Below are 27,610 nucleotides of genomic sequence, written 5' to 3' on the forward strand. Positions count from 1 at the left end.
TCAGGAATCATTTGTAGATAGAATTGCTGATATAGAATGTGTTCACCAGGGGGCGCTCTGGTCTTGTTGAAACAATCTGATGAGCCGTTAAGTTTCTTGCCCAAGACTGAATGTCAAAACATTTTGAGGGAGCCTAGGCAAGTATGTTTGTTAGGCGTTTAAGTGTAAAATTAATGAAAACAAGGAGCCTACATTTGTCCTTTGAGTATTATCAATACTCAGTAAAAACAAACCAAACAAAACCAGCAAAACCATGATAATGTGAACTATTTGCTGACATTAAAACAGGCATTTTTTTTTTTTTTTAGGGTGGAACAGGAAATCTCTTTTATTAAAAAACGGATTTTGATTTACAAATAATTGTCTTGCCTATGCTGTATTCTAATTACGATCAAATACACAGTAAGCCTTTTTATTTCAGGCAGGATTTTGTTCTAAATAACCAATTTCACACCTGAACTGAAGATAAAAATAGCCACCTATGCACTGAAACATGGGATAGCTGATTTGTCACGGATGAAGTGTCCACAGATGGGTCAAAATTTAAAAAAGAAAAAAAAAAAAAAACCCCAAACAGCATGTATACGACATAAAAATAATAAATGCAACAGTAAAAAATGTTAACAATTTCTGTGAGTGAACTGGCCCTCGCATCTGTGGCGAAAAAGGCAACGCGGAAAAAAAAACTACACTACCCAGTTTGCAATGCCCATCCTGGGTGAAAGGTCATTAGCGTCATACTCATGCTGCCCGGAATCACAACATACAGCTAAATTAGCAAAACGACTGTAGTAAGAGTGCTATATTCATTTTTTTCTGTATTGGTACCGTAACTCGCTTTGACAGAAATGTCCGGAAAGGCTAAGGATATCCTACAGATGGACCTGTACGGTTTACTCGGCATTGACAACACCGCTACAACGAAAGAGGTGTGTAAATGAGCTAGCAGTTAAAGCCAGCGTTAGTTATTGCGATTAAAAAGCCGTGTTAACAGAGCCATGCTTGTTAGTAGCGTGTCATAAGCAGGAACCTGCTGTTTTGATTGGGCAGACAGGTTATTTCCAAGTGTTAAATGATACAAATCTGTTGTGGGAGAACATTTTTGTTAGCAAACAGGAGCAGGCTATGACAGCGATGAAGCTTATGGTGCTTTTTTTATTTTTTTTTAATCGTATGTGTGTAAAATAACGCGTATGAGATAAGCGACAGATAAATCTAGAAAAGTCTTAGGTCCAGCAGAACCGTGGATATGCAGTAAAACAGACAAACCGGCTAATGGTTAATTTACACCGTTGTGATGCACTGAATAGGCCACTGAGTGGGGATGTTGCATCAAGCAAACCTTTAGTATTCTGCATTGACATAAAAGTCCTTTAGAATGAAAGTACGATTATAGTGTGGGTGTGAATTTAAGTTGTTAATTTGAGTATGTTTATAAAAAAAAAAAAAACTGCAGTTAAACCAAAACTCTTATCTCATATAAGCTGGGAGCGGTAACGTGATTACATCTGAAAACATGTGATTACATGTGCTTTCCTAGTTACACATGTTTGTTCTCCTCTGCATATTGGAAACAGAGTTTTGGTTGAATTATGTTTGCACTTGCATACATTTTTCAATAAACTCTGGGAGCATTTCTCTACCTCTCTGATATATTTCATTTCCCAGGGCAGAGCGTTTCAAGCATTTTCCCTACAACCACCTCACCTCACTGTTTCCACAATCCAGAATCTGCAGGCCTGAAGGGAAATTAAAATTGCTGCCAAAATGAGGGAAGCAGTTAATTTCTTAATTGGAATTCAAAGTTCTGTCCTCCCAGGAGGATTATCTTTGAGGAAGTTGGCGGTTGTGGCTTGGGCAGAATTGAGGCTCCAATGGGAGACGGCTGACTCTGTGAGGTCTGTTGATGGCCGGGAGAGATAGTGGGGTTTTTGTGTATGTGTAAGCGCATTGAGTCTGGGGGGGCTCAAAAATCAATCAAGTGTGTGAAGAGGGATGTCATCAGATTTGCTACTTATCCCAGTTTTTTTGGCCTGCTGCTCTATCCCAGCTATTAGGCAAACTGTTTATCAAAGAGAAAGAGGAAGAAGCTCATCCCAGAGCCTGTTTATGTGGGTTTAGCCATAGCTTGTAAAACACTGCCTTGACGTAGGGGATTTGCATACTTCATGTTCCCCTGTTTCTCTTTAGCATCTCTTTCTATGCTGCTGACATTTTGCTGTGCTTAACTGGCTGATAAATGCTGGGGAAACTGGCATGTCAGAGCTTATGATTTAATGACTTCATGGGGTTTGCATTATGCTAGGGAAGGCTTTTGCTAAAGGCTAGCCACCAGTTAAACACTTGTACCTACCGCAGATTGCTCGTCCACAGCCAAGACCACACAAAATTTCTTGTGGTTTATTCAGCTACTTAAATTTTAATGTACCTTTTACCTAATGTGTTGCAGTAACTACATGCTTGAATGGTTTACTTCCACTCAGAGCATCCAAGGACAGGTGATTTCATTGCATTGTAATAGTTCATTGTAAACCCAACGCCCCCGCTGATGATTTTTTATTTTATTTTTTTTTCTTTTCAATCTTTGAGTCTTTGCTTTGTCAGAATAGGCACATTAAGATTATAAGCACATTCTGCAGTGCGCTTGGGAATGGGAACATCATCACCAATGCAACCAGGACAGCATTTCCATGCAATTTATTTTTAGTACACTAATATGTATTCCACAGTTATATAGTCATATAGTCATATATATTAAATCAGACAAACCAGTTATAAATGAAGACATAGATTAAACCCAAAGAATACATTTTTTAGATCAGTTAGTTAGTTTACTATTATTGATTTGATTTGGTTTGATTATTGGTTAAAGCATATTTATTTATGACAGTGTGACTGGATGTTCTGTGTGGTTTGCATCAAGAAGCATGTGCACACACGGTCATTTACAATTTGTCACTGTGTGCAAGATGCATTTTCATTGATGTTCCTGGAGTCATGAGGTGTTTCGTGTCTTTAAGCATCAGATACCCTCGCCCATGTGACCCAGCTGGGGTTGACCAAGCCCTGAATTGTGTCTCAGCAGCAACCATCCATGGATCATCTTTCTTCTAGTGGCTTTCTCTGCAGTTTCACTCATGGATTTAATGGCCCTCCTCCTCCTCTCTTCTGCATTGCCCAGTTGCTTAAGAACTATGTAGAGTGACTGTCATGCAAAACCTCTAGTCAGCATTCTCCAGCCTGTGTCCTGGCATTTCTCTAACAGCTCCTACTACTCTGTGCACTCCTTCTCGTTCGCTCTTCCCAGGACTCTGTAAGTTCCAGAATAATCAAGTGTTTTGTCGCCTCAGAGATGATTATGATGTCATGAGAGTGTTTTGCAGCAACTTCAGCTGTTTGTCTAGGTCCACGTGCAGCTGCTAGTTGAGGACCATAGAGAGAAGACTCATCCTCAGTTTTGATTGTGGGCTGGGTTTCTTTCCAGCTTTGACAAACAGATCTTCTTCACCGTTTCTCCTCCTCACCCTCAGTTTTTCTTTTTTACTTTTGCCTCTATCTTTCTTTCTCTGTGGTAGTTGGTTATTTTCTTCTAGCTGATAAAGTGACATAAATAGTAACACGTTGTATTTAAGGATGATGGGTCCATGGCAGATCAGGCAGTTAATCATCTGCACAGGCTAGGGCCTCCACACCAGGACCAGTTTGTCAGCTATAATTGGCACCAAAAACTGGTGTAATGAGGACAAGCTGTGAGTATGCAGCTAAACTGCAGCAAATGGGTATCAGGTCGTTTTTTTTTTTTAGCCAGGCACTAACCATTAGGCTACTGTTGGCCTGCTACTCCACGTTTGTAGTCTTTTCTTAATCTTGTGGTTCCTCCTTCCACAAACAGGAGTTTGGGAAATAGTTAAGATTTTTTCCATTTAGTCTGTCTCATGCATGAAACGAGGAAAATTGGCATATGACAACGTAGAAAATTTTGAATTGCGATAGACAGAAGATACAGTAGAATTAAATACAGTTTTGATCATCTATAAGCACAAAGGGACAGCAGTTGGGTTTTAGTCCAGGAGTTCTTCTGTTTGTAATTTTTTCCTACAACTAATAGATTTGAGAGCCAGTCAAGTAAGGTCATGGTGAACTACACAAAGATAATTGGTGCAGTAATTGGCTGGATTAGTTTTGTAAGAAGATGCCCTTCAATTGGAGACGTATGCGCACATGTGCTAATCTCTCAAACGCTGTGCTGCTTTGGCTCCTAGTGTGGAGGACCAGCGGGCTCAGGGTCTTCCAGCATCAATTAAAGCTTGCGTGTTATGGCATTGATGGGAGTAATCATGCATTATTTAACCAAACAGCTCTGGAGTCACAGTAGAGACAAGATAGGGTGAAGGATCCTAGAGGGAGTGAAAAGGAAAAGAAGGGAGGAGGGGGTGGAGAGAAAGGGAGTTACGATGACATGCAAGATGGCTGCTGTCCACCAGAGCAACTTCACTGATGACAGGTTGTACTTGTCAAACAACTCAGCTGGCCAGATGTATTTCCCGGCAATGGCAAACATCTGCTGTTACTGAAGATGTGGAGGAGACATGTTTATCTTGTCATATAAGTGCAGGTGATGAATGTGAGAATCTGACTGAATGTGAATTAAGGACACAGTATAAACTCATAAAGGAGCATATTGGTGATTTTTTTTTTTTTTCTTTTTAAGACTGCTTTTATTTCACATCACTCGTACTTATCTTCATGGTGAACTCTGTTACCCTGTTTTTGGCATCCATTTCTGCATTTCTGAGTAAAGAAAGATTACTGCTGCAATTAATTGTTATCGTGTCTGGGCTATTTTTCCTACTTATACAATGTTTTGTTTTATGCATACAACCCACATTTGGATGGTGATAAATTTATAGGAAAGATGAATACATCTTTAAACTATAAATACGTGCACTACATACATCCATTAATGGATTATCTTAATTTTATTATCCCCTCAAAATGGCCAAGATGCACAGTCTTTATGGATCAAATGGAAGGGGTTTTTATTTTTGCTTTTCCTCAGTGCATCAAATGAAAGGAGCATAATCTGATTTGAGTCGGTTAAATATTCACCTGTTGTAACCAAGGGAGAAAATGTTTTACCAATAAAGAAGTAATCTAGTCTATAACCCCAGTTCAAAAAAGTTGGGAGAGGAATGCTGTCCCGTTCTTGTCTGATATAGGATTCTAGCTCAGTATGTGGTTTAGAATTGTCTTTCTGAAATATGGAAGGCCTTCCCTGAAAAAGACCTCATCTGGATGGGAGCAGAGGTTGCTCTAAAACCTGTATATACCTTTTAGCATTGATGGTGCCCTTCCAGATGAGCAAGTTGCCAATTCAGTAGGCACTAATGCACCCCCATACCATCAGAGGTGCAGGCTTTTGAACTCAGCGCTGATAACAAGATACATGGTCCCCGTCCCCTTTAGTCTGGACACCGTCCATATTTTCCACAAAGTATTTCAAATTTTGATATGTCTGACCACAGAACAGTTTTCCACTTTGCCTTAGTCCATTTTAAATGAGCTTTGGCCCCGAGAAGACAGCAGTGTTTCTGAATCATATTCACATGTGGCTGCTTCTTTGCATGATAGAGGTTTAACCTGCATGGCACGGGAAATTGTGTTCACAGATCAAAAGCCTTTTTAGGAAATCAGACAAAACTTTACTGGATTATAATTGGTTAATTTTTAACTGACAACTTTATAAATTCTATTAAAAAGGTAATAGTTTCCCTCAGTGCTTCAGGAAATCCTGAATGCTGCAATCTGAGGTCCAATTTGACCTTATTAGGCTAAAATTGATGAAATGCTACAAGTTCAAAAACATTTGCTTGCTAAATCAGTGCAGTAGCTGCTCAGTGCTCTGTCACCCGTTCCTTTATGGACTGCAAAATTTAATACAATTTATCAGCTGAAAATAAAGAATGACTTTTGTTAAAATCACATGGATAAGTCTGTGAGCATGGCAACAATACCGGGCCTCTTTCAGCACAAGGACTTAAACACTGATTGGTTACACCACAAATTTGTTAAATGAGGAAACTAAATAGTGAGCTAACTATTGACCCAAATCACAGTAATGATGTGGAACATTCGACAGTCTCTGGGCCCCTTTTACAAAAACAATGGATAAGGCTGAGATTGAACTCCCATTACAACATACACAAATCATTAATGTATTAGTGATGATGCAAAGTGGTAAGGCACATGGTCCAGATGGTTAAGCTGACCGAATGTTTTAAAAAACATATGAATTATGCAGAATTTTATTGAATTTCATCAAAATGATTGTACTCTTATTTCACCTTCCTAAATGTGTTTCCAAATCTGTTAGGAGAAAGTTGTCATTTCATTTATATTGAATGAAAAATAGCCCTTAGCGAATGTATGGAAGTATGCGGGTGGGCTGAAAGTTCATAGACTGACCACGATGCAATGGTCAGACTTGACCAAATGTGTTTTATTTTTCCAAATAGCCTCCCCTGCAGTCCACACACTCCCAGCCAAGTGTTTTTTCATGTTGTGGAACAGAAAATAATCAGATGGTGTCAAATCAGGAAAATATGGAGGGTGATCAACCAGCTCAAAGCCACAGTCGTGCACGGCAGCCATTGCAACCACGGACTTGTGTGCAGGAGCATCGTCCTGGTGAAACAGGACCCCCTTTGTCAGTTTTCCAGGCTGTTTTGACTTGAGTGCCTTTCGCAGATGCCTCAGCAAGTTGGCATAGTATTTCCCATTGATAGTATTGCCTTTTTGAAGGTAGTCAATGAACACATCCCAGAAGACGGAGACCATCACCTTCCCTGCCAATGACACCACCTTGGCCTTCATTGGTGGGGGAGAAGATGGGTGTTTCCACTGCATGGACTGCCATTTGGTCTCTGGCTCAAAGTGTTGAACCTAACTATTATCTTGGGTGAGGAAATTTTCAAGAAAACCGGCTGGATTTGCTTCAAAAAGTGCCAAGTTCACGTGCGTCGCGACCAGCCTGGTGTGCACCCACCGAGCGGAAACCTTTGACATGCCAAGTTTATGGAGAATGTTCACAGGAGATGCTTACAGCATTAGCTATCTGATTAACAGTTAAACGTCTGTCATCCATCACCATGTGGGGAACACGGTCAATGTTTTCTTGGGTGGTGGCTGTGGCAGGACGTCCGGACCTTGGGTCATCTTCAAGGCTCTCTTACTACCCCTCTTGAGTTCACCTGCCCACTTTTGCATAGTTGATAAAGCTGGAGCATCATCCCCTAATGTAGCAACCATGTCAGCATGAATTGTCCTTGGGGGGCTAACCCCTTTTTCTGCAGATATTTGATAACCCTATAGTGCTAAATTTGATCCATTTTCAGAAAATGTCTCTAGTACTACTTCAAGTCTTCAATTCTGTATCCAGTGTGGCTTCATCTGGAAAGAAAACATGCAGTTAGCATCAGTAAAGGTTGAATTTAAGGCATGCCAAATTTAATTACTGTATGTACTGTATGATAACTCCTTCTTGGTCAGCTGGTGAACTTTTCAGCCCACCCTTGTACAACAGTGGCCTAAGCTAAAGTGAGGCATAGCTCTTCCAAATATTTGCTGCTAACACTGGGTTTCAAAGGTTCAGAAAAATTGTTTATATTTGGTTATTACCCCAGATACAGACTGGTGCCATTTGAAACCACATTGCATAGCTTTGATTATTTCAAGTCCCTATTTTGCACTTTACTAACAATCCAAACATCATTGATATTTCCAAATAAAAAGAGACTAAAAAGAAATTCACATAGTTTGTATGTTTTTTTTTTTTATGTAATAGTTTGGGCATCTGTCCTCTATGGCATAACAAAATTTCACACACATTCAAATTTTCAGTATGGTCCAGTGCATTACAGTGAGCATCAAGGTGCATTAATTCTTGTCAAAAATGACATTAATGCAGTGCAGATTTATTTTAGTCTCCTCTTAAATTGCATTACCATCGGAAGATTATGTAACACCGATTTTAAAAAGAGGACAAATAAAAAAAGGCTTGCTCACAATAATGGTTTGCATGGTTTGAGCAAATTGCTTGGTGTTTTGTGGAAATTCATGGAAAACAATTCCTTACAGTGGCACGGTGGAAAAGGACAGAATAGCACCCACCGCGGCCTTTTTTTTTTTTTTTTTTGGGCCTTGTTCTTGTTCCCAAAGAGGAGCAGCACTATTTCAGTGATTTCTTAAGCCAAACTTGAGTTTTCACAGGTACACATCTGTACCTTACTGAAAAGCTCTGAAAATAATGGGGAGTGCATTGAAAAGAAAGCAAAAAAATAGACCGAGGGAGGTGAAAAAGTGGAAGCAGGCTTAGGCCAACAGTAAGCATATGTGTTTGGTTCTAGTCCACAGCCCTGCGTGTCAGTCGCAATCTGTAGGAGCGCTGTGTGTGCCAAGCAGCAGGACTAAATATCCTTTAATGATGTCTAGTCTCTCAAAGCCCTCTCACTGAACCAAGTTCTCATTTACTGTTGGAACAATAATGCAAAAAAAAAAGAAAAAAAGACCTAGACTCCAGAGGGTTCACTGGAGGCTTGTTTTGCTCATAAAATCAAGCAGAGGTTAAGCTCTTGTGCCCTGGACAGTGGGCATCATCCTAATGTGTGACTGAGTATCTTGACTGTCATGGAGACTCATTGGAGTCGCAGTTAAAAAAAAAAGCCTGGACACTGATGGATTACACTATCATGCGTACCCCCACCCCCCACCCCATAAAGTCAGCTCTGTATGCTTTGGCGTGCATTCTAGAGATAAAACTGCAATACAAATTACAGGGAAACACTGCATATGCCAGAAGACAATACATCCAATGCAAACGCTTCCCAGACATGAAGGAAGGGGGCTCCCAATTTTTGTGGCCTGAAGCATCCTGGCCGGAGACTTACTTTCGCTGAGAGGGAGAATTTGAAAACATCCAGAATGTTGGCATGACTGATTAAGACTGGTGAGAAAGCACATGTCAGTGTTTGTGTTTGGTCTGTGCTTGAGTGTGAGCTTGTGTGTGTGTGTGTGTGTGTGTGTGTGTATATGTGCCAAAACTTTAGCATGCAATGCATATACTGTATATGAGCATGTGCTTTTGAGGTTGTGCAGAAATCTCAAGCGCTGGACTCTACAGCCCCCTCTGGTCTCTGCTGTAATTTTCCTGCTTCCCTTCATTTTTAAAAGAAACAGACGTCTAATAAAAACTACTTTGCCATTTAAGTGATCCCTGGAAGGACCAATGAATGGTTAATGTTCCAAGCAGTGACCCAGAGTTTTGAAAAAAAAATCAGTTATAACTAAAACCTCATATGGCTTACCCCCCGCCAAAGGTTTTTAATTTCAGGCTGCATTTGACTTTTTTTTTTTTTTTTTTCCATTTTTTTCCAACATATCTAATATTGTTTGAATAAAGATACTCTAATGCTAGGTTGCAACTCCACATTTGTCTTGTAAGCTGACAATGGGCCTGAGAGTAGTTTGGAATTCTTGTACAGTGCAGTATTGTACCACAGTGGTTAGAAGCCATTAAGGACATGTCAAAAGGACACAAAACACAGGATTAGCTTAAAGTTTCAATTTGATCCAAACAAAACAATCCCATTACAGACCACATTTCACCTCAGATGTTTTTATGTCAGGCTGTTACTGTCTTTGGCATTATTTCAATGAGGTCATAACTTTTTCAGTCACAATTCTAGGCCAGTGTCAACAATAAAATAATTCATATGGAGAGCAAGAATTGTGTTATTACATGGTGCCTAAAATCTGTGCTTAACCTCCTGAGACCCCGCGACCTCATATGGGGACATAATATTTTGACTCTTTCCTTTTGTACTTTATTCTGCTCAGTAAAGTGTTTTATACTTTCTTAACCAATGGTGATTTTATTGCATTGTGCTGTAAAATAAGCCTGTTGTTCCCATATGAGAACATACTTTTTTTTTTCTCTAATGGCTTTCTGTTCAAAGGTTATTCTTAGTTTTCGCACTCATGAGGTCCAACTTATCCCAAATAGCTAGGAGAAATTAGAAATGCATTAGAAATGCTGAGACCCAAACAAGAGCTTGGGTCTCAGGAGGCTAAGGGAATGATTCATTTTCTCTGTGTCCTAATCAGCATTTTCCTCTCTTCATGTTTGGCTTTTTCCTTCCTTTTCTTTCAGATCAAGAAAGCATATCGACAGAAAGCCTTGACATGCCATCCAGACAAGAACCCAGACAACCCAAAAGCAGGTGAGTGAGAGAGTTTTTGTTCTTGATTGTACTGTTTTGTCACATGCACTACTACCCTGAACTTTTCTAGACATTATCTGACAGAGGTGCATATGAAAATGCAAATAATTGGACGCATAAAAGCTCCTAACCTCCCAGTTCAGTGGTGTAGGTCCACGTCTTTTGGATTTCTAGCTATGGCCGTGTTTAAAAAAAAAAAAATAAATAAAATAGCAGAGGTAAGTGTTGGCTTCAGAGTGGGTGAGTGTGCTTTATCTGTCCTCCCTCCTGCATACTTTATCCAGGAAGTACCCTCTCCTAAACCCAACGGAGCAGTGAGAATGCATTTGAAGCCAATATCTACTTTTGTGTGCCGCGTGGGAGGAAGGTCAACATCAGACAAATTCTCTACCTGACTGTCTCAAGTTCATGAGTTGTCTAAGCTCTGAGGCGCAAACCTCTGACACTGAAGAATTGGTTATAACCATCTGACTGAGTTGCCATTAAGCTGCAGGGCCAGAAATGAATGCTTTAGAGTAAAATTCTCACAGAGTTAAAACTCTGCCAGACATCCTCGCCACAGCAGTCTGTCACAAGGCAACCAGCACATGTTTCTGCCGCTGGCTTTCTAGCTAGAAAAACATGGCCAGCATCACCATCCTCACCTTCCCCACCATCCCCAACCAGTGTTTCCACACTCTGTCCTCCCTGGGTTCATGTGTCCTTCTGCAGCTTGGTGCCAACCAGCATGTCAGCAATTAGACCAGAAAATCTCAGTGTAGCTTTTTGTCAATAGGGGAAAAATGCACCTTGGACAAAAAGCTGGTCATGAGGTATGTTTTCAAGTGAGGTTTATGTGGTTGCTGGATGGTTCAGACAATTCCTGATTATGTCAGAAAAAAAGGAAATTGGTAGGGTTGAGAGGGATAACACAAAAGCAGGGGGTCGGTTTCCCAGAAATGGAAAAGTAGTGGTTTGGAGTGCCTCAGCACTTGAACCCGCGCATGAAGAGAATTGGACTCTATCGCACGAGAGCGGAGCAAGTCTCGGGACTTGCTGCCCCTCGGGGGAGGGTTGTATGCAAGTAAGAGGTGACATAGGGGTCACAATTCTTAACTGATTGAAGATACCCCCCACTATCCATTTTTTCCCCCTCAGTGCCCCATATTGTGACACTCTGAGCTGCCTGGTGGGCATGGCAGGTTTCCCCCAGTTGGATTTCGTTCCAGCCCATTATATGAATGTAGGTAACCTGACCGCCTCTGCTGGCAGCATGATCTTGAGAGCCTTCTGTTAGTGTGCAATGCCAGTCCCCACAGGGAGTAATAGTATCAGTCTGTTAGGCCTCCCATAAGTGAATGATTATGCCTGGCTAGTATCGTGCAGTAATGTGCTGTTTGGAGGACAAGCTGGGGGGATTGCGGTCTTCCAGTGTACATTTGTCTGTGCGTGTGGGTTAAATGACAACTGGTGTAGCGGTATTTGCAGCAGGGGAGCCAAGGGAATGCATAGCTGTGTCATTAGAGGAAACAAGTTTCGTGAGACCTGCGGCAAATTTTGAGACACGAAATGTCGCAGTTTGTATTAGCTCCATGTCCCATCATCTCGAGGCGTTCATAAACATAATACTGCTTGTCCTGTAGATATTGTGCTGTTTATTTTGCTAGTTTCCTATTTTCAGAATAATTTCAGAATCTGTCTTTTTTTTGTGTCAAACTGACACAATTACCAATCAAATTTTAGTTACATTTTAGCCACATTTTTCTTTTTGATTCACTCTGGGGAAATAATTATTTGATCCCCTGCTGAATTTGTAAGTTTGCTCACTTCCAAAGACATGAACAGTCTCTAATTTTTATGGTAGTTTTATTTTATTGGAGAGAGAGAGACAGAACATCAACCAAATAAACACATTACATGAAAGTTATAAATTGATTTGCATGTTATTGAGAGAAATAAGTATTTGATTCCCTACAACCCATCCAGAATTCCGGCTCCCACAGATTGGCTGTATCCATGTGGCACACAGATTACAATCTGTCAGCCAATCAATCAATTAATTGCAAATCCTCCTGATCTCAGCTCGTTATGTGTATAAAGCACACCTTTCCAGAATTAATTTCTTCCATTTCAACCTCTCCACCACCATGGGGAAGACCAAACAGCTGTCAAAGGGCATCAGGGACAAGACTGTAAACCTGCACAAGGCTGGAATGGGCCATCCAAGATACCGTAAGATCTTGGATGAGAACCTCCTTCCGTCAGCCAGAACACTGAAGATGGGCAATGACCCAAAACATATCACCAAGTCAACAAAGGAGTGGCTAAAGAAAAAGCACATGGAGTGGCCTAGCCAGTCTCCAGATGTCAGTCCTAAAGAAAATCTGTGACAGGAGCTGATGCTTCAAATTGCTAAGTGACAGCCAAGAAATCTAAAGGCTTTAGAGAGTTTCCGTAAAGAGGAGGGGGCCAAAATCCCCTCCTGAGATGTGTGAAAACCTGGAAACCAACTACAAGAAATTTTAATAACTTTTTGTGTAATATGTTTTTTCTGGATTGTTGGTTGATATTCTGTCTCTCTCCATTAAAATGAAACCACCATAAAAATTGGAGACTGTTCGTTTTTTTGGAAGTGAACAAACTTACAAATACAGCAGGGGATGAAATAACCCCCCCTCACTGTAGGTCATATTCCACAAGTTAAAAATTGAAAGCAATAATAGGATAAACTTTTTTTCTTATTTCTTTCTTCTAGTGGAGCTCTTCCACCAGTTATCTCAGGCTCTTGAGGTGCTAACAGATGCTGCTGCCAAGGTAAGCTCACCTGTGCCTTTCAACCTGTAATATGGATGCTAGCATTCACAGAGTAACCTTGATGTCTGATGATGTTTTCAGGCTGCTTATGACAAAATATGTGCTGCCAAAAAACAAGCAGAAGAAAGAAACAAGAAACTAGATGATAAAAGAAAGAAAATTAAGCTTGGTGAGTCATTTTCCAAATCCTACAGCATCCCAGAGATTGTGATTAAGTGTCTTGTGTATGGACTAGTTTGTGTGTGTCGTTTTGACAGACTTGGAGGCCAGAGAGCGACAAGCGGAAGCTCAAAGCCAGGAGGAGGTGCAAATCACTAGAACACTTGAAGAAGAGGTATTGTATTTTATAGAAACCATATTAGCAAAGATACTGCGCAACACTTTGCCTGGGGAGGATGAAGAAAATAAAAAATTTCAGTATACTGCAGGCATCAGTGCTGTACTGGGAAAAAGGTATTCCAGTGCATCCAGGAAACTATAAAGTGCAGCCAGGTGTTTTTATTCTGTTTTTCGTCAAATACTTTTTCCCGATTGAGTTGAAATCGTCCAAATATTTGGGTCAGGAACAAAGGCTCTATCGGAGAGCTCCTCTTTTTTTCACAGACATGTCATAATTATCAGTAAGACCATTAGGTGATATTGCATGACTCGATGCAGTTTGTGCAGAACATCCATAAATAAAAATAGTGTGCATACTTCCAGTGTGAGTAACTGCGTGTGCTCATTGAGCTTTATACATGCACATAAGGGACGATGTGCATTGGAAGGATTGGTTATAACCAATAGGTGGCACTGTTCCATTTTTTTGTCTTCATCAAGGTGTTTTTTGCCTTAAGTGATGAAACAAGTTGGTATGTATGCTCTCCAGGAACTAGAGGATGTGGCAGAGCAATAAGGTTTATTATATTCCATCAGTTGTATGTTAACATGTGCTGTCACTTAATACCTGGCCATCTGTTTATTCAAATTACTAAATTTTATGTGCGCCTTTTTCTGCAAGATTGCTCGCTTAAGGGAGGAGGGATCCAGACAGCTTGAAGAGGAGCAGAGGCTGATCAGAGAACAGATCCAGAGAGAAAGAGAAGCACAGCAGCAAGCAGGCGACCACACTCAGAGAAGTATGTCTACTCCTGTGACTTAACCAATCTGTGCTGGTCTGAGTTTGCTAAACTAGTTTATTGCAGTCCTGACAATTTTACATTAATCTGAAGCCTCACTGGAGTGAACCCCTGTGTTTCCCAGCCCTCGTCGTGTTGGCCCAACCACAGCAGCCACCAGGCTCCCTGTGGCTCACCAAATATTATTCACATGATACACTATAACAATAACTGAAATTATATTGGAAGAGGTCTATTTTGGTTTCTTGGCAAGATAGCAGAGGGATGCCAATCACTGCGCACGCACACACATCAAACTTTTAACCTCATGATAATATTTTCGCAGTAAAAGGCAGGGAGAGTCTTTATACTTAAGAAAACAACTGACTGCTGGCCTTAAACTAGAACCCTTTTTGTCTTAATCACTAATGCATAGTCAGTATGTCTTTTGCGTCTTTTCCATTTGCACGCACACGGCCCTCCCCTGGATCAGCAAGAGCTATACATTTAACATGTGACAGCCATTTTGAAATTGCTGTCTATCTGCACGAGTCCCTTGAATGCTGTCCTGTGTATAATATTTCCGAAATACAATAGTTTCTTTGTTTTTTTTTCACTCTCTCATCTCCCCTCTGTTGCTTTTTCTCAGACTCAGGAGTGGAGAGATGTTCCAAGAGCAACGTAACCCCGAAACTGAAGGTAAGGCTTCAAAGTATGTGAAGAGAGGTCAGGGTTGGGGGCGCCGTAGTTGGAGAATAATGTAGGTCCTCAGTATGCTGAGGAGAGACTGCTATATCTGAGTGAAAGTGCAGAATCTCAGTGGGGAGTTTGATAAAACCTTTCGCCATTTGTATTTCATTATTGGAGACCACATAGGTTGCCTCACTACTGAGCACGCATGCTGCTCTAAAGTGCAGTCCTCTTGAGAAGGCAGCGTCGTCAGGAGACAAGTATCTAAGCTAAGAGAAGGCTTATTATATTTCCTCCTGGAAACAGCCGAGTCTGCATGTATTAACATGGGATGTTAGCTAATGTGTTTAGACAGTAAATCTGGTTTTAAAATTTGATAGCCATCTAGTGCAGCAGCGTATTCCCTGACGTTTGTGTGTTCAGCTAGAAAAACAAACAGCGGCCAGACTGACAGCATCACAAATCATTTTGCATGGACGGGGACGCGTTACTGCAGGATTTATCTCCGGAGCTCTGCAGCCCTCTCTGCAGTCAGAAAAATGATTTTATTAATAATTTCTTTGTGAATGCATTCCACATCAGATACCTGCATCTGAACTTCTTAAAAAAATACGCTGGAATAGAATTTCTAGACCTCAGCAGAATTATTAGTCTTGATCATGGCTCACTTTTATATTTAAATTTTGAGCAAACGCAGCAGTGTTTTTGAAGTCACAGACATCTCATCATCCAAATGCTTTAACATTTTATTTGAAGATTAACAGAGGTTATCAGTGGGGAGAAGAGAATGCTCTTGGAAGTACATTTTCAGCTGTAATTGCTGGTAAAATACTCTATTTACACTTGGAAGTTCCCAGAAATCCTGTTGCTCTAACAGTGAGCAGAATGCTGGAACCAAATCAACACTCAGTGCTTGCCATTTATAATACTACTTTAAGCAGTTCCTGTGATATTTGCCTGAATTCTCTGTGCTTTGTACATGGATATGAGAAGTTACACAATATCTTTTTTTTTTTATTTTTTAAGGAGTACGGGAACTCGCATCAGCTTTTAGTGACAGAACTCCAAGTGAAGGGAAAAAAAAAATCCACAAAAGGGGGGAAAAAAACCCCATCTTTTACATATGTTTTTAAAATTACTTTTAAAGACACACAAAAACAATGTTATGTAAGCAAAGAAACTGACCACAGTTCACATAGCAGAAGAGGACTTCCTCTCTTTTGCCCATGACTGAGCACGTTCTTAGGCATCGAACGGCTTTGTATTACTTCTTGATTAATTTGTGATAGTTAAAGCAGGTGAGTCACCATATATTCTGTGGTCCAGGCGTCCATGTTTTGAATTTCACCCATTTATCTGGCGCTTTCGGTATGAATGGAAATTGACTGCAGGTCTTGCAGGTGGTGCTATGGTGACGTTCCAAGAGCTTAATAGTGTCTTTTTTTTTTTTTTTTTTTTTCTTGTAGCTCCAGTGTGCGCTGATGGTTTTTGTAATCTGTGTCTCATCAGAGGCAAGCCCGCCTGGCACGCTTTGCCTCATTGTCAGCTGACTTTAATCAATTGTGCTCTGATGATTAGACATTATCGTGCATTTCTTTAGCTCTTGAAAACGCTCATGACCAATATTGGCCTCTCCTTTTCTGTCTTATTTCTCTTTTCCTCCTCCAGTTGAAGTGGAAGTGTAAAAAAGATGATGAGATGAATGGAGGTTACTCTCAAGACATTCTTTTTAAACTTCTACAAAAGGTATGTGTCCTAAAAATTTAAGAAGTAATGCCACAGTGCTACAAAGTTAATCATTTATACAGCAAAACAGTTTGCATTTGCTTTTAGAGCTCTTCCTTTTTTAAATACAAATTACAGCAAGATAAAAATAGGTTTGACAGGATATAGTTGTATGCCTGAAATAGCAACCCTTTTTGTATTGCAAATGCGGTCAGTTGTGCAAAATTCCCATGAATTTACAAGATATTTATTTGACTGGGTTAGCCAAATGCAAACATCCCCTTCTCTGTAATAAATGTGTGCATATGCATGTTATTGAGTGAAATAAAAATTTGATCTCCAATCTCTTCTTTGCTTCATGGTAAAAAGCCTACCTGCCGAGTCCGGTCTTATTTGAGGTCTGCATGACATCAGTGCTGTAGATTGTTTTGTTCCTCCCCTTAAACAAGGCCCATTAAATTTTGTTGCAGTGAAAGTGCTGAGGGCAATGTTGTACTGCCCTTTTAAAGCCATGCACACCATTGTTTGTGCCCCTCTCACCAAGTGATTAAGCAGTGCCGAGGGAGACATTAGGAAATGTGCTCTTCTCATGCAACCTAGTACCACCTTATGCTGTGATCCATCACAGGGGCTTTTGGCGGGGCATAGGTTGGCCTGAAATGAGGATAGGGCAAGTGTCAGTGACGTCAAGCTGGCTGGAAAAAGGCATTTGAATTTCTCTTCTGCACGCATGCAATCAATATGCTCCTAAGCAGGAGGCAGTAAAAAAAAAAAAAAAAAAATGCTGGAAAAAAAGTGTTGTTCCTTTAAAATTCTTAAGCAAAGGGATTATATTCTAAGAAAAATGCTGTTTAAGATGGCAAGCTCCAGTGAGTGACAGTTAATGGTTTGGGCAAGAAGAAATAGCCACTGCTGTGTGGGAACAAGTTTGATTATGTGTATACGTGCATGTGGACGTGTATGGACTTGTGTACTTTGGCTGCATGAAGTAATACATCTTTGTTTCAGAAATATGTTACGATATTTATATTTCATGAAACAGAGGCCTTTAGAGAGTCTCCTTTGTCACTGTTGGCTTGCTTCTGAGTGTCCTTAGTAAGCATTAGCATTCCTGGACTTTCCCGTTCCCAGAAAGCTGCATTTTCCAGAATGAAATTCTCAGAGGCCTCTTTTCTTTTACTCCTTGTTCCCAAGCCCCACTCTAGTGGGGAAGAAGTTAATGGAAGAGAGCTTTGGTTGTAGTTGATACACCTGAGTTAACTATGAGGCATTTAAAAAGCCCTTTGTGTGCCTCATTGCTCCTTTTTCTCCCCATGTCTGTCTTAGAGAGGTTGGGGATTGGGCAGATGAACTTTTCCACTCTGTTCAGATCAAATGAGCTCAACTCTATAAATCAGCTCAGTTGGATATGAGAAATGTCTACTGTCAGCCTTAATCCCGACAGTAGATGTTTAAAAAAATGTTGTTACTATACAAGGTGTAGCTAAGGTTTTACTGGCTTAGGCCCAAATAAAGGAACAATACTGTTAGGACTAATAACCAAGCACACATTGAATACTAACTTCTACTCAGGAAGTCTTTTATATTCACCAGTGTTTTGAAGTTTTGCATCTGTATGTGGTTTTTCTTTTCATGGTTAGGGATTGTGCTGTGAAAGGAAATACTAATTTGAATGTTCAGTATCATTGCTCCATGTGACTTTTTTTCTTGCCGTTTTTTTTTTACTTCCAGTATGGCGACGTTTTGAATGTGATTATATCGAGTAAGAAGAAAGGAAGCGCTGTCGCAGAATTTGCAACTGTGAGAGCAGCTGTAAGTACCCAACTCTTGAATTAAAAAAAAACTTTTCAGAAGGGAACATCCGCACAGAACCAGTTTTGTTTGCCAATCAGTTGCCACAAAATTTCAGGTCACCTGATGGGTTTGATTAATACTCAGAGCGACACCTGTCACAGACTTCCGAGCCTGGGGAAAAGGATGGTCTGTGGGAGTGAAACTGATATTTTAGTCATTCTGTGCCGCAGAAGTCCCAGAGTTGATGAAAACCATTGGACGGAAGGAACCGAGCTGTCTCATTGTTCCCCACTGTCTGGTTCCTCGGGCTCTTTGTCATGATGTGTACTTTTTTGGTGCGGTTTCTTTACCACAGCATGTGTTTTGCCTGCAGAAAACATGCCTGCCAGTCTGCTGGGATCTGGGCACAGGTTCTGTGGTCTCATCCTGCCCATCTTCATGTCCCAGCCTTGGTGTGGGCTCACCTTTATTCATGTGTATTTGTTTTGTATCTGATATGAAAAAAATAGCTAGGTGTTAGATTAATATATTGCAACTTTAACAGCAATCAGGTCAAGGAGAAAATTTTTTATTTTTTAGGCTTAATAAAATATTTTTAGATGAGTCATACCCACCTGAAAACCCTTTCACAGATATGGTTTTGTATTTTTTGTGTGTGTTTTAGGAGTTAGCTGTTAAGAATGAAAGTGGCCTAACTACCAACCCCTTGAAGATTTCCTGGCTTGAAGGACAGCCTGAGGTTTTTGTCGCAGCATCTCAATCTGGCCAGTTCATGCCTTCACAGGTACTGCTGTAACATTCAAATGCATTGCTTTAATTCCCCCTCCCCTCTTATAACGCATGTCAGCCCCATGTTACAAAATCCTCCCAGTTACATTGCTTCCAGCACAAATACTCTCGCCTAAACACTGCCCCACAAAGAGAGGTATGTAAACGTTCTGAGCTTTTATTTTCATATCAGTGGTGCAGATATTTCTCCAGCGCTTGCACTCCCACTTGTCTGGCTTAGAACAATGTGTTTGGCTAAATGGCTCTCGGTTTATTTGTTTTGGATTGTTGAGGTGCTGGCCCGGCACTGGTCCAGAGCCCCTGGTTGGGCCGCTCATTAACGGAAATGACCTGGAAGACCCCAGAAATGCTGCATTTCATATAGAAGCTCAGTAGAAGCCGTGTGCAATAATGGTAGCCTGGCACGTAAGACTTCATAAATGCCCATTTTGATGCCAAGTGATTCCACATAGTTTTTTTTTTTTTTTTTCCCCCCCGACTCTGACCTTTTTCCATTAATTTAAACCTTCAGTTCATTTTAATAGAAACATTTTTTGGAATTTGAAGGATTAACTATGTGTGAGCCACAGTTTGCTGCATAAAACTTTTCTTGAGAAAAAACTCAGTCTTGAAAAATCTTTCATCTGGCCTATCCAGTCATAACCTCATTTCAGATCTACTCCAATAAATACACATTTAGAATATACAGTGATTTATTCCTTGACCCACAATTTAAATACCTTTACCTTTTTTTTGCTGATTTCTTGATTTTTACATATACAAATCTCCAAAACTCCTGCTGAACTGGGTTTCACCTCTCGCACAAGTGTGGGGTCTAAGACCCCCTACGCAGGGCTAGTATCTGAGACTGAGCCCGCACACTGGGACTTGTCACACTAATCTCTTTAAATATTATTGTCGTAAACCGGTTTGCTTTGCAGATATCAAAAGGTGATTGCTTGAGCCATTTTGTGTTATAACTGAGACTGAAAACATTACTATGGTAGGGTCATTTTCATATCAGCTCTCACTGAGAATACTTCTTGCTAAAGAGGTCCCTCATGACATAATGGATAAACCGTGGCAGATATGTGTAGTGTCGATCCACACCTAGCCTGCGGTCAGTGGATGTGAATGTCTTTTTCTGTTTCTTATCTGGGATCTACGAATTCAGTCCCTCTTCTGTAGCTGACCCCTCCATAGTGTCCCAACATTATCCAGCTGCAGTCACATAGGAGCAGGGTGAGGACTCGGTTCTTTAACCTCATCAATCTAAACACAACTTAGTCTCAGTGTTTCACTACAGGGAGCTCAGAGGCACAGATGACTTCACCCTTAACTTTAGTTCCGTCTCTGCTGGGCTTAATAAATGAATTTGAGGCCAATATGAGGAATCTAATGGAGCAGAGGGAGGGGCAAACTCCCTATGAAGACCCCCTCAGGGTACAGACACTTTGAACATGACTAACTATCCCATGGCGTGTTAAATTTGAACTTCTCTCTGAGTGTAGTGTTGATCTTTTGCCCCCACCCCCGCTTGTCCAGAAAGCTGATATGACATGATTTATAACTGGCCCTACTGCATTCACCCAGTTTTTCCTCACCATGCATATTAAAAATTTCAAAATAGGGAAGGGCTGTGTCTTTCACACTTTGTGGAATTGCTCCCCACGCTCTTGACTAAATTCAGACCCTTCATTTGGGAAAGGATCAAGTTTCCAGATTGTTCACTGTTGCGTCTTTGCATCTAACATTACAGATATGACAAATATATCGTAGTGACAGCCTGAGAAATGGGGAGGTTGAGGAAAGGAACATTTAAGTTTTCCCAGAAGTGCAAATGTATGAAACAGAGTTGCAAATCTCAGTGAATCCTGAAAGAACCGGCTGTAAAAGGATAAACATTTGTTTTATCTTAGTTGTGGTTAACATTTTAGAGCACAAATATTGTACATGTAAGTACAGTCATTTCTGAGAGCTGTAAATAGCTGCTGGATCAGAAAAAGGGATTTCACACATGGATAGTTTATCTTAACTTGGAGACTCTTGGATATGGAATCCCTATCTATGTTCCTGCTTTGTTACTGCCAGACCTGACGTGTGTGTCTCCAGAGATATGATGCCATCATTAATCATTGTGCCTTGATTCATGGTTTATTGCTCAGTTTAGCATACCATGTTATTTAAAGTGGATCAATTGTAAAGTATTTTAAATTTGAGCTTTCTATGCCTGCTTCTCCCATCAAGAGCCAAGGAATCATTGCAGGGTTGTCACGGCATAAACCAGATGCAGCAGATCAGCTATTCTGGGATTGTTTTTCCAGCTTGCTGGTGCTTGAAAAGTGCACTATCACCTAAAATAGTCCTTGTGTCTGGAAGAGCTGCATTGCATGTGGCCGTATTGTTGGGATATTTAAATCTTGGCCTGAGCCCAGCTCTTAATGGAGGTAATAGTTGTTTAGGAAGGAGATGAGCAGCCTTCTGTTTGTTGCAATGACCAGACTTAAGAGCTGGATTTTTCTTTGTTTTTGTTCTGTTTTGCTTTTTTCCTTATTAGTAATAATATAATGTTGTTTATTTGAATAAATCGCATAAAAAGAGGGCAGTGAACATACATGGAGTTGAAGAAGCTAAAATTATCGGACTCTCAGGAAACAGAGGATGGGAGAGCTTTTTTTTAAAAAAAGATGGGCCGGTTAAGAATACAGAGAAATATATGCTTAGATCCACTCGGTTCATCCTGGGTATCATGAGAGGGGAGAGCTGTTTTCAATTTACTTGACGCTCTTTACAGCTTGATAATATTTTCTGACTTGATACATGATACAGACAGCACAAACAAAAAAAAAAAAACTATTGGTTTTATGAAATCCCCTTTCGTGTGTAAATACAAGGGGAAAAAAAAAAAAGAAAAGAAAACCAAACCAAAACAAAAACATGTAGCATATTTAGGTAGCGTTAGATTTCACTGGGAAGTACAGTTCCACAAGCAGAACTTGTCTCTTATTTGCCCAGACAATACTTTTAGGGTTTTAGTTAGTAACTGGAAGAAAATAGCTGGTAGGAGCTGATTTAGTGGAATGACACGGTTTTTTTGGGATTCTACATGACAGCAAGTTTAGATTTTTATTTTTTTTTTAAAGGGAGGGAAGTGATAGCAGATGTGATTGGGATACTTCACAGTTTGGCCCGTTCTTGCAGTGCAGACGAGATAATTTGTCTTCAGTCACAGACTCTTTCATCTTGTATTAGCCATGTGGCTGAACACTTGCTCAAGTTTGTCCTTCACAGGGCTCTGGTGCAGATGACAGAGTCATAGAAAGCAAGGGCACGTGCATGCAGGAAGGACCTTTCCCGAAAAAGAAGACAGGAAATGTTATGAATGTTTTAATGAGTGGTTCTTAATAAAATGCATTAATAATTGGTTTCTGCCACATCTGTCTTGATATCGCACAGTTCTTCTTTATCTTGTGGACAGACGGGGCTTTGAGCTCTTAGGGGTCATTGTAGGAAGCAGGGCAACAAAGTCCAGGGTAAAATCTCTGTTGCTGAATGGCTCCTCCTTCTGCTTATCCTACAGTTTGCCGACACGCCTTGGTTAGCTATTGATAGTCGGCTCTTTGTGCTTCAGGTGCACCTCAGTTTGCTTCAAAGTCCACTTTGTTGTAGTGCATTACTGTGCATGCATGGCTAATTTAGGCCTCTGTGTCTACTCACCTTTAAACAGTATTATGCTTCTTGTTGTGTTGAATAGTCCAAAGCTATAATAACTCAGTATTATAGATGTAAGTGATGGGCAAATCTCATTGCCTGCACAGCTGCTTCGGACAGTTTAAAAGCTAAGTAAATGTCAGAACAGCAGTTGTATAAAATAATAGTAGTAATAAAAAAAAAAAAAAGAACAATCTCAAAATTTGAGTGTTTGATATTTTTATTTACTTGCACAAAAATACAAAAAAGAAAAAATTTTTTTTTCTTCAAATCCAAACCCCCAATGTGTTCACATTGTGTTATTGGCAAAAATATACAAGAAACATATACACAAATGTTCCCACAAACAGTGCTGTTTCTGTTTGGACTCATATAAAATTCTAAATTTATTGCTTGAAGCAACACATTTTGGTTTCTAGATTTTGTACAATGACCCATGGGGCTCGTAGGAATTTGACTTCTTCTGGGTTTTGTCCCACATCTTATCCTGGTGTCTCCCCAGCTAAGACAAACCGAGCCTCTGTCCCAGCTCTCTCCTCCATAGATCTGAGGCAAATGTATACATAAACCTCAGCTTGACCATGTGTGCGAACACGGACTCACATGCGTGCTTCTCTTTACTCGTGCGCCAGCGTATGAGATGCAGCGTGTATTTTTGCGTGTCAGGGGTCTATTTGGGTAGAATGTAGTGTTTAAACCCTCATCAGGACTTTTGCTGCAGTAATGATGTTTCTGGACTTCCTCCTCCCTCAACACCCCCTGCATATGTGGAAGTATCAAGTTACTCTTTACCACTTTCCTTCTCGTGCACTACTCACCAGAGCATTGAACGCTGATTTGCAGCTAAGAAAACAGCCTGCCTTGGCCTTTTTTTTTTTTTTCTTGTTCTGAGGTCTTGGACCTGTGGCCTAGCTTGGTCTGCAGCCCAAACTGCCACCACTGACTGGTTTTTATTGGAAGCAGGGCTAAGTGTTTGTTTTCACTGCCTTGTTGGGAATGAGAGATGGGGGGTACCTTGGTCTACCTTTGAGTGGGGCCTCTCGGATGCGTGCGGAGTAAAAATTGCCCTCTGCACACAACAGATTGGCAAGCACGCCAAGGCATCACAGCTCAAGGACCTTGGATTCGAGTCGTAGCTTTTCTTTTCTTAAACACAACAATCTCAAGTCTTAACAGCAGTCGTCAGTGCTGTGATGTGTGGTTTGAAGAATTAAAATAGCTAAGGGGGAATGTAAAAACGGTTGAAAATGTCAAGCTCTTAGTTTAACGTGAGACAAAATGTAATTATTAACTTAAACACTGGCTCTGCCTCTGTGAAGGGTGATTGCTTCGAGAGCATTAACTTTGTTTGTGTGTCCTCCAGAATCACACTCCCTCATTTCATAAATGCTGTGTTCGTCTGTGGCTTATTTGTTATTGTTTGGGATTCTGCAAACAAACAAAAAAAAAAAAAGCAAATATCCTCAGATTTATCTGAACATAACTATCATATTCAGATATTGTTTTGTTCTTTAAATCAAGAGCGTGTCCCCAAACTGGAATGGTGGCAAGCAGAGGCCCTTATTCCTCTCCATATTCCAAACCTTTAGTAAAGCCTCTCTGTCACACTTGGCTGATCTCGTTTAATCGTGCAGTTTGTCCATCACCTGAAGGACATCGTCAAGGATTGAAGGGCCCAGGTCGAGGCTGAATGAAAAGCTGCTGTCCTCATCCTTCTGTTGTCCAGTAGTTTTGTCACAGGTATCTGTAAAGTCCTCATCCCTTTCCGAACCTGTGCTGCCCCATCTGAGGCTGTGAGTCTGATTGGAAGAAGTATTATTCCCTCTTTGGTACCCATCCTCTTTTTCAGCACCCGTGTCTCCTTTTTCGCTGTCCAGCAGGGGCATAGAACTGCATTTCTTCCTTTTCTGGGAGTTATTGTGCTGGTGGTTCACAGACAAGTCAGGGCTCTCTCTGCGCTCGCTCTCATTCAGATTCATGCGAGGGGGCTTTGGAGGTGGTGAGCAGGTCAGAAAGACGTTCTGCTCACTTTGGGAACTTTGTAAAAGCAGGCTGTGTTCCAGCTTTAGAAAAGACAGATCTCCAAAGCTGTCGGTATTGTTCCCAATATGAGTGATGTGGCGGAAATCAGCCAGTGGTAGGCTAATCATGTTAACAGACAGCACTTCCTTCCGCTTGGAATTCCTGCTGGGCCAATGACCGGAGGCTGGTTTTCTGTGCGGTGATGCTTTAAGTGGCATCTTCGGCAGATCTGGTTGAGATTTGCTTAAATGTTTCAGTTTATTCTTTTCACGTATCCTCAAAAGTCTTTTTATTTTCTTTCTCCTCTGTTCAAGTCCTTAGGAAGTGGCGATGATTAAAAGCATAACGCCATCTGCAGCAAAACATAAAAAGGGAGTATTAACATTTAACAACTAACAGCTTAATACCACTGCAGCATGTTATCCAGGTTCTTTCTCATTGTGCTGGAATATGAATGAGGTCTGTGCTTGTGTTTGTCATGTAATTCAAAACCAGATGTATGGATTTGAAAGTATCTGTTAGCTTTTTGAGAATTGATAGCCATTGTTTGGGGATTGCACCTGCTCCGCTTGATTTTAATTTAATGAAATTCAGCATTATTTGGCAGCAGAGGGATGTTCAAACAATGCTTTGAACCTTTCGTGTATAAATATTTACTTTTCAAATCCGCCTTTTCCGATAAATGCAGGTGTGGTCTGCTGCACGTCTTCCAGAGGAAGTCTACTAGTCCATTTAAGACTTCCAGTAAGAAAGGCAACAAAAAAAGAAATTCCAGACGGATAATTGTTATCCTGTATGCAGTGCATTGTCTTCACATTTTGTTTTGAGAGGATGTTATTTTCCTCGTAACTTCTGTCATGATAATAACTTCACTTCGGAGCACATGTTTATCATTTTCAGAGAAGTACAAATAACTGGGATACAATTAGTTTATTTTGCTGTGGGGTGAGAGGTATGCAGTGAAAGTTATTTAAATTCCATCAACAACATCACACTCTGGGCATACAATTATAGGATAAATCTGTTTTGTAATGGAGTTTAGAGGATAATGTAATAATGAAATTTCATTTCCACCAACAAAACTTAAAACATCTTGGTTCAAATGGAACGATACACTAAATAGATCGGAGCTTTATCGGGGAGAGGAGAAGAGGGAGCGCTTTGCATTTCGTGACCTGTAATGATTTTACAGAGTCAAACAGAACTCAGTTCATCAGCGCAGGCTGGCACGGCGATTAGATAATCTCCTCGGTGTCTGTGATTTTTTTAAGCCTCCCAACAGCGTTGCCCACAGTTAGATCTGTGTTCGTGACTTGAAACACTCACTCTGTAAATTTGTAAACCACTTCAGCAAACAGGTTTTGTTGGCCTGTAAAGGTTTTATCGGCACTTTAGTAGCAGCGGGAGATTGGAGAGCAAGGACACGACTGCATTCCTTTCCAGGCATGTCAGTTTGGCCAAGGAGGAGTCGTAGGATTTCAGCCACGAGTATCGTGTTCAGCAAGCACTTCATGGCCAAGTAAAAACTAAAGAAGCTCATTAAAACACATTGGCCAAGAAAAACATTTTAAATTATTGTTCTTAATGCTGCCATTAATTCCACATCTTGGAGACTGATAAAGACTCAGTCTGATGAAAACTTCAACCACAACTTAAAACGACTGATATGAAGAATCTTCTTTTCGTGCAGTTACTTCAGAAAGAGCAATAGCAATAATTAGACAAAAGTTTGTCATTTCTTACCTGTCTGGCTGAGAAGATTTAGGGTAATTGAATCCCACACATGCACACCCGTCTTTGTCAGGAAGCTAGGCTTTGTGTACCTGCACACTCTGACAAACCGCTCTCTGACATGATGGGGCTTGTCAGCCGTTACAGAGAAGAACTCACTGAACAGCCTTGAGACACAAACAAATTGAGGTAAGATGGTCTTTTCCTCATTCCGAATTCTAACATTTGAAACACTCCACTGTAAATGCAGTACCTTCCTCTGCTTCAGTGAGTGTTTTTGATGATCCTTCACTATATAAACTTCCACTTGCTTTGCAGAGGGCTCTTTTTGTGAACGGCTTATGAAAGTCTTCTTTTCCTAAGTGATAAGCCAGGTGAGGTCAAAGTACGAGGTTGTTTAAGACATCCAGGTATTTCTTAGTTTACATTTGAAGTCATCCCACTGCCAGTCCTGAGATTGTATCATCCTGCCTGCTGGGTGAGCTGGCCTTTTTAGTCGTAGGTGTTACAGTAAGTCCTGCTGGTTGATTGGCTGCACCCGTCACCTGCGGGTGAGTCGGCACAAAGCATGAGCTCCCGATTTAATCTCCGTGACATTGAGAAAGACAGAAACTACCGTTCACAACTTATTCTTAAAGCTGAACGGTGTGACTGAGAGAAGGGAAAGGGCAGCGTAGATTGAGGCTATACTGTATAATGGGCTAGTCATGTACAACTGATTGTGTTTTAGTAAGAGTGTGTGAGGCTTTAATAGATTGTGTGCTGATCTAAAGAAGGAAGACCTAGTAAGTGAGAAAATAGGTCAGCCATACAGAGGAGGGAGTTAACTGATCTCTAATCTCCATCTTATTGTCCCTCTATTCTGCTGATTTCCTGATTTCCTGCCTGTTGTTGACTTGCCTAATGCCGCAGAGTTGAGCCCACTCCAAAGACTCTTCTGCCTGAGTGGAGGCCTATAGCTCTTCTGTGTAATCAAAGCTCAGTATCCCACGCAGACATGTA

The 27,610-nt window shown here is 40.7% G+C and overlaps 2 protein-coding genes across 4 annotated transcripts in view; one reads left to right on the forward strand and one right to left on the reverse strand.

The window, feature by feature from the left end:
• The first annotated feature begins 697 nt into the window (after positions 1 to 697).
• dnajc17 (DnaJ (Hsp40) homolog, subfamily C, member 17) overlaps positions 698 to 27,610 on the forward strand; it is a 34,645-nt gene continuing 7,732 nt past the window's right edge. Inside the window, exons 1-10 of the mRNA XM_030718800.1 lie at positions 698 to 929; positions 10,208 to 10,277; positions 13,012 to 13,070; positions 13,152 to 13,239; positions 13,328 to 13,404; positions 14,071 to 14,188; positions 14,817 to 14,866; positions 16,526 to 16,603; positions 18,314 to 18,394; positions 19,041 to 19,160. Of these exons, the coding sequence (XP_030574660.1) occupies positions 849 to 929; positions 10,208 to 10,277; positions 13,012 to 13,070; positions 13,152 to 13,239; positions 13,328 to 13,404; positions 14,071 to 14,188; positions 14,817 to 14,866; positions 16,526 to 16,603; positions 18,314 to 18,394; positions 19,041 to 19,160 (822 nt within the window). The 5' untranslated portion in view covers positions 698 to 848. The remainder of the gene's footprint in view (positions 930 to 10,207; positions 10,278 to 13,011; positions 13,071 to 13,151; positions 13,240 to 13,327; positions 13,405 to 14,070; positions 14,189 to 14,816; positions 14,867 to 16,525; positions 16,604 to 18,313; positions 18,395 to 19,040; positions 19,161 to 27,610) is intronic.
• LOC115772515 (cdc42 effector protein 3) lies at positions 23,137 to 27,046 on the reverse strand. 3 transcript variants are annotated; one of them, XR_004019042.1, is made up of 3 exons: positions 26,621 to 27,046; positions 23,974 to 25,229; positions 23,137 to 23,711 (listed from the first exon to the last, which is right to left on the reverse strand). XR_004019042.1 is itself a non-coding variant. In XM_030718802.1 (2 exons), the coding sequence occupies exon 2, from the start codon at positions 25,093 to 25,095 to the stop codon at positions 24,478 to 24,480; it is 618 nt and encodes a 205-aa protein (XP_030574662.1). In that variant the 5' UTR covers positions 25,096 to 25,229; positions 26,621 to 27,046; the 3' UTR covers positions 23,137 to 24,477. The 3 variants fall into 3 exon arrangements, 1 of the variants encoding a protein (XP_030574662.1); XR_004019041.1 differs by having other exon boundaries at positions 23,137 to 23,715; XM_030718802.1 differs by having other exon boundaries at positions 23,137 to 25,229.

The sequence above is a fragment of the Archocentrus centrarchus genome, chromosome 22 (genome assembly GCF_007364275.1).
Source record: "Archocentrus centrarchus isolate MPI-CPG fArcCen1 chromosome 22, fArcCen1, whole genome shotgun sequence".
NCBI classification, from domain to species: domain Eukaryota; kingdom Metazoa; phylum Chordata; class Actinopteri; order Cichliformes; family Cichlidae; genus Archocentrus; species Archocentrus centrarchus.

Excerpts from the sequence above, each read along its gene's own strand:
- LOC115772515 (XM_030718802.1), bottom strand. The coding sequence starts at position 25,095 with ATGCCACTTAAAGCATCACCGCACAGAAAACCAGCCTCCGGTCATTGG.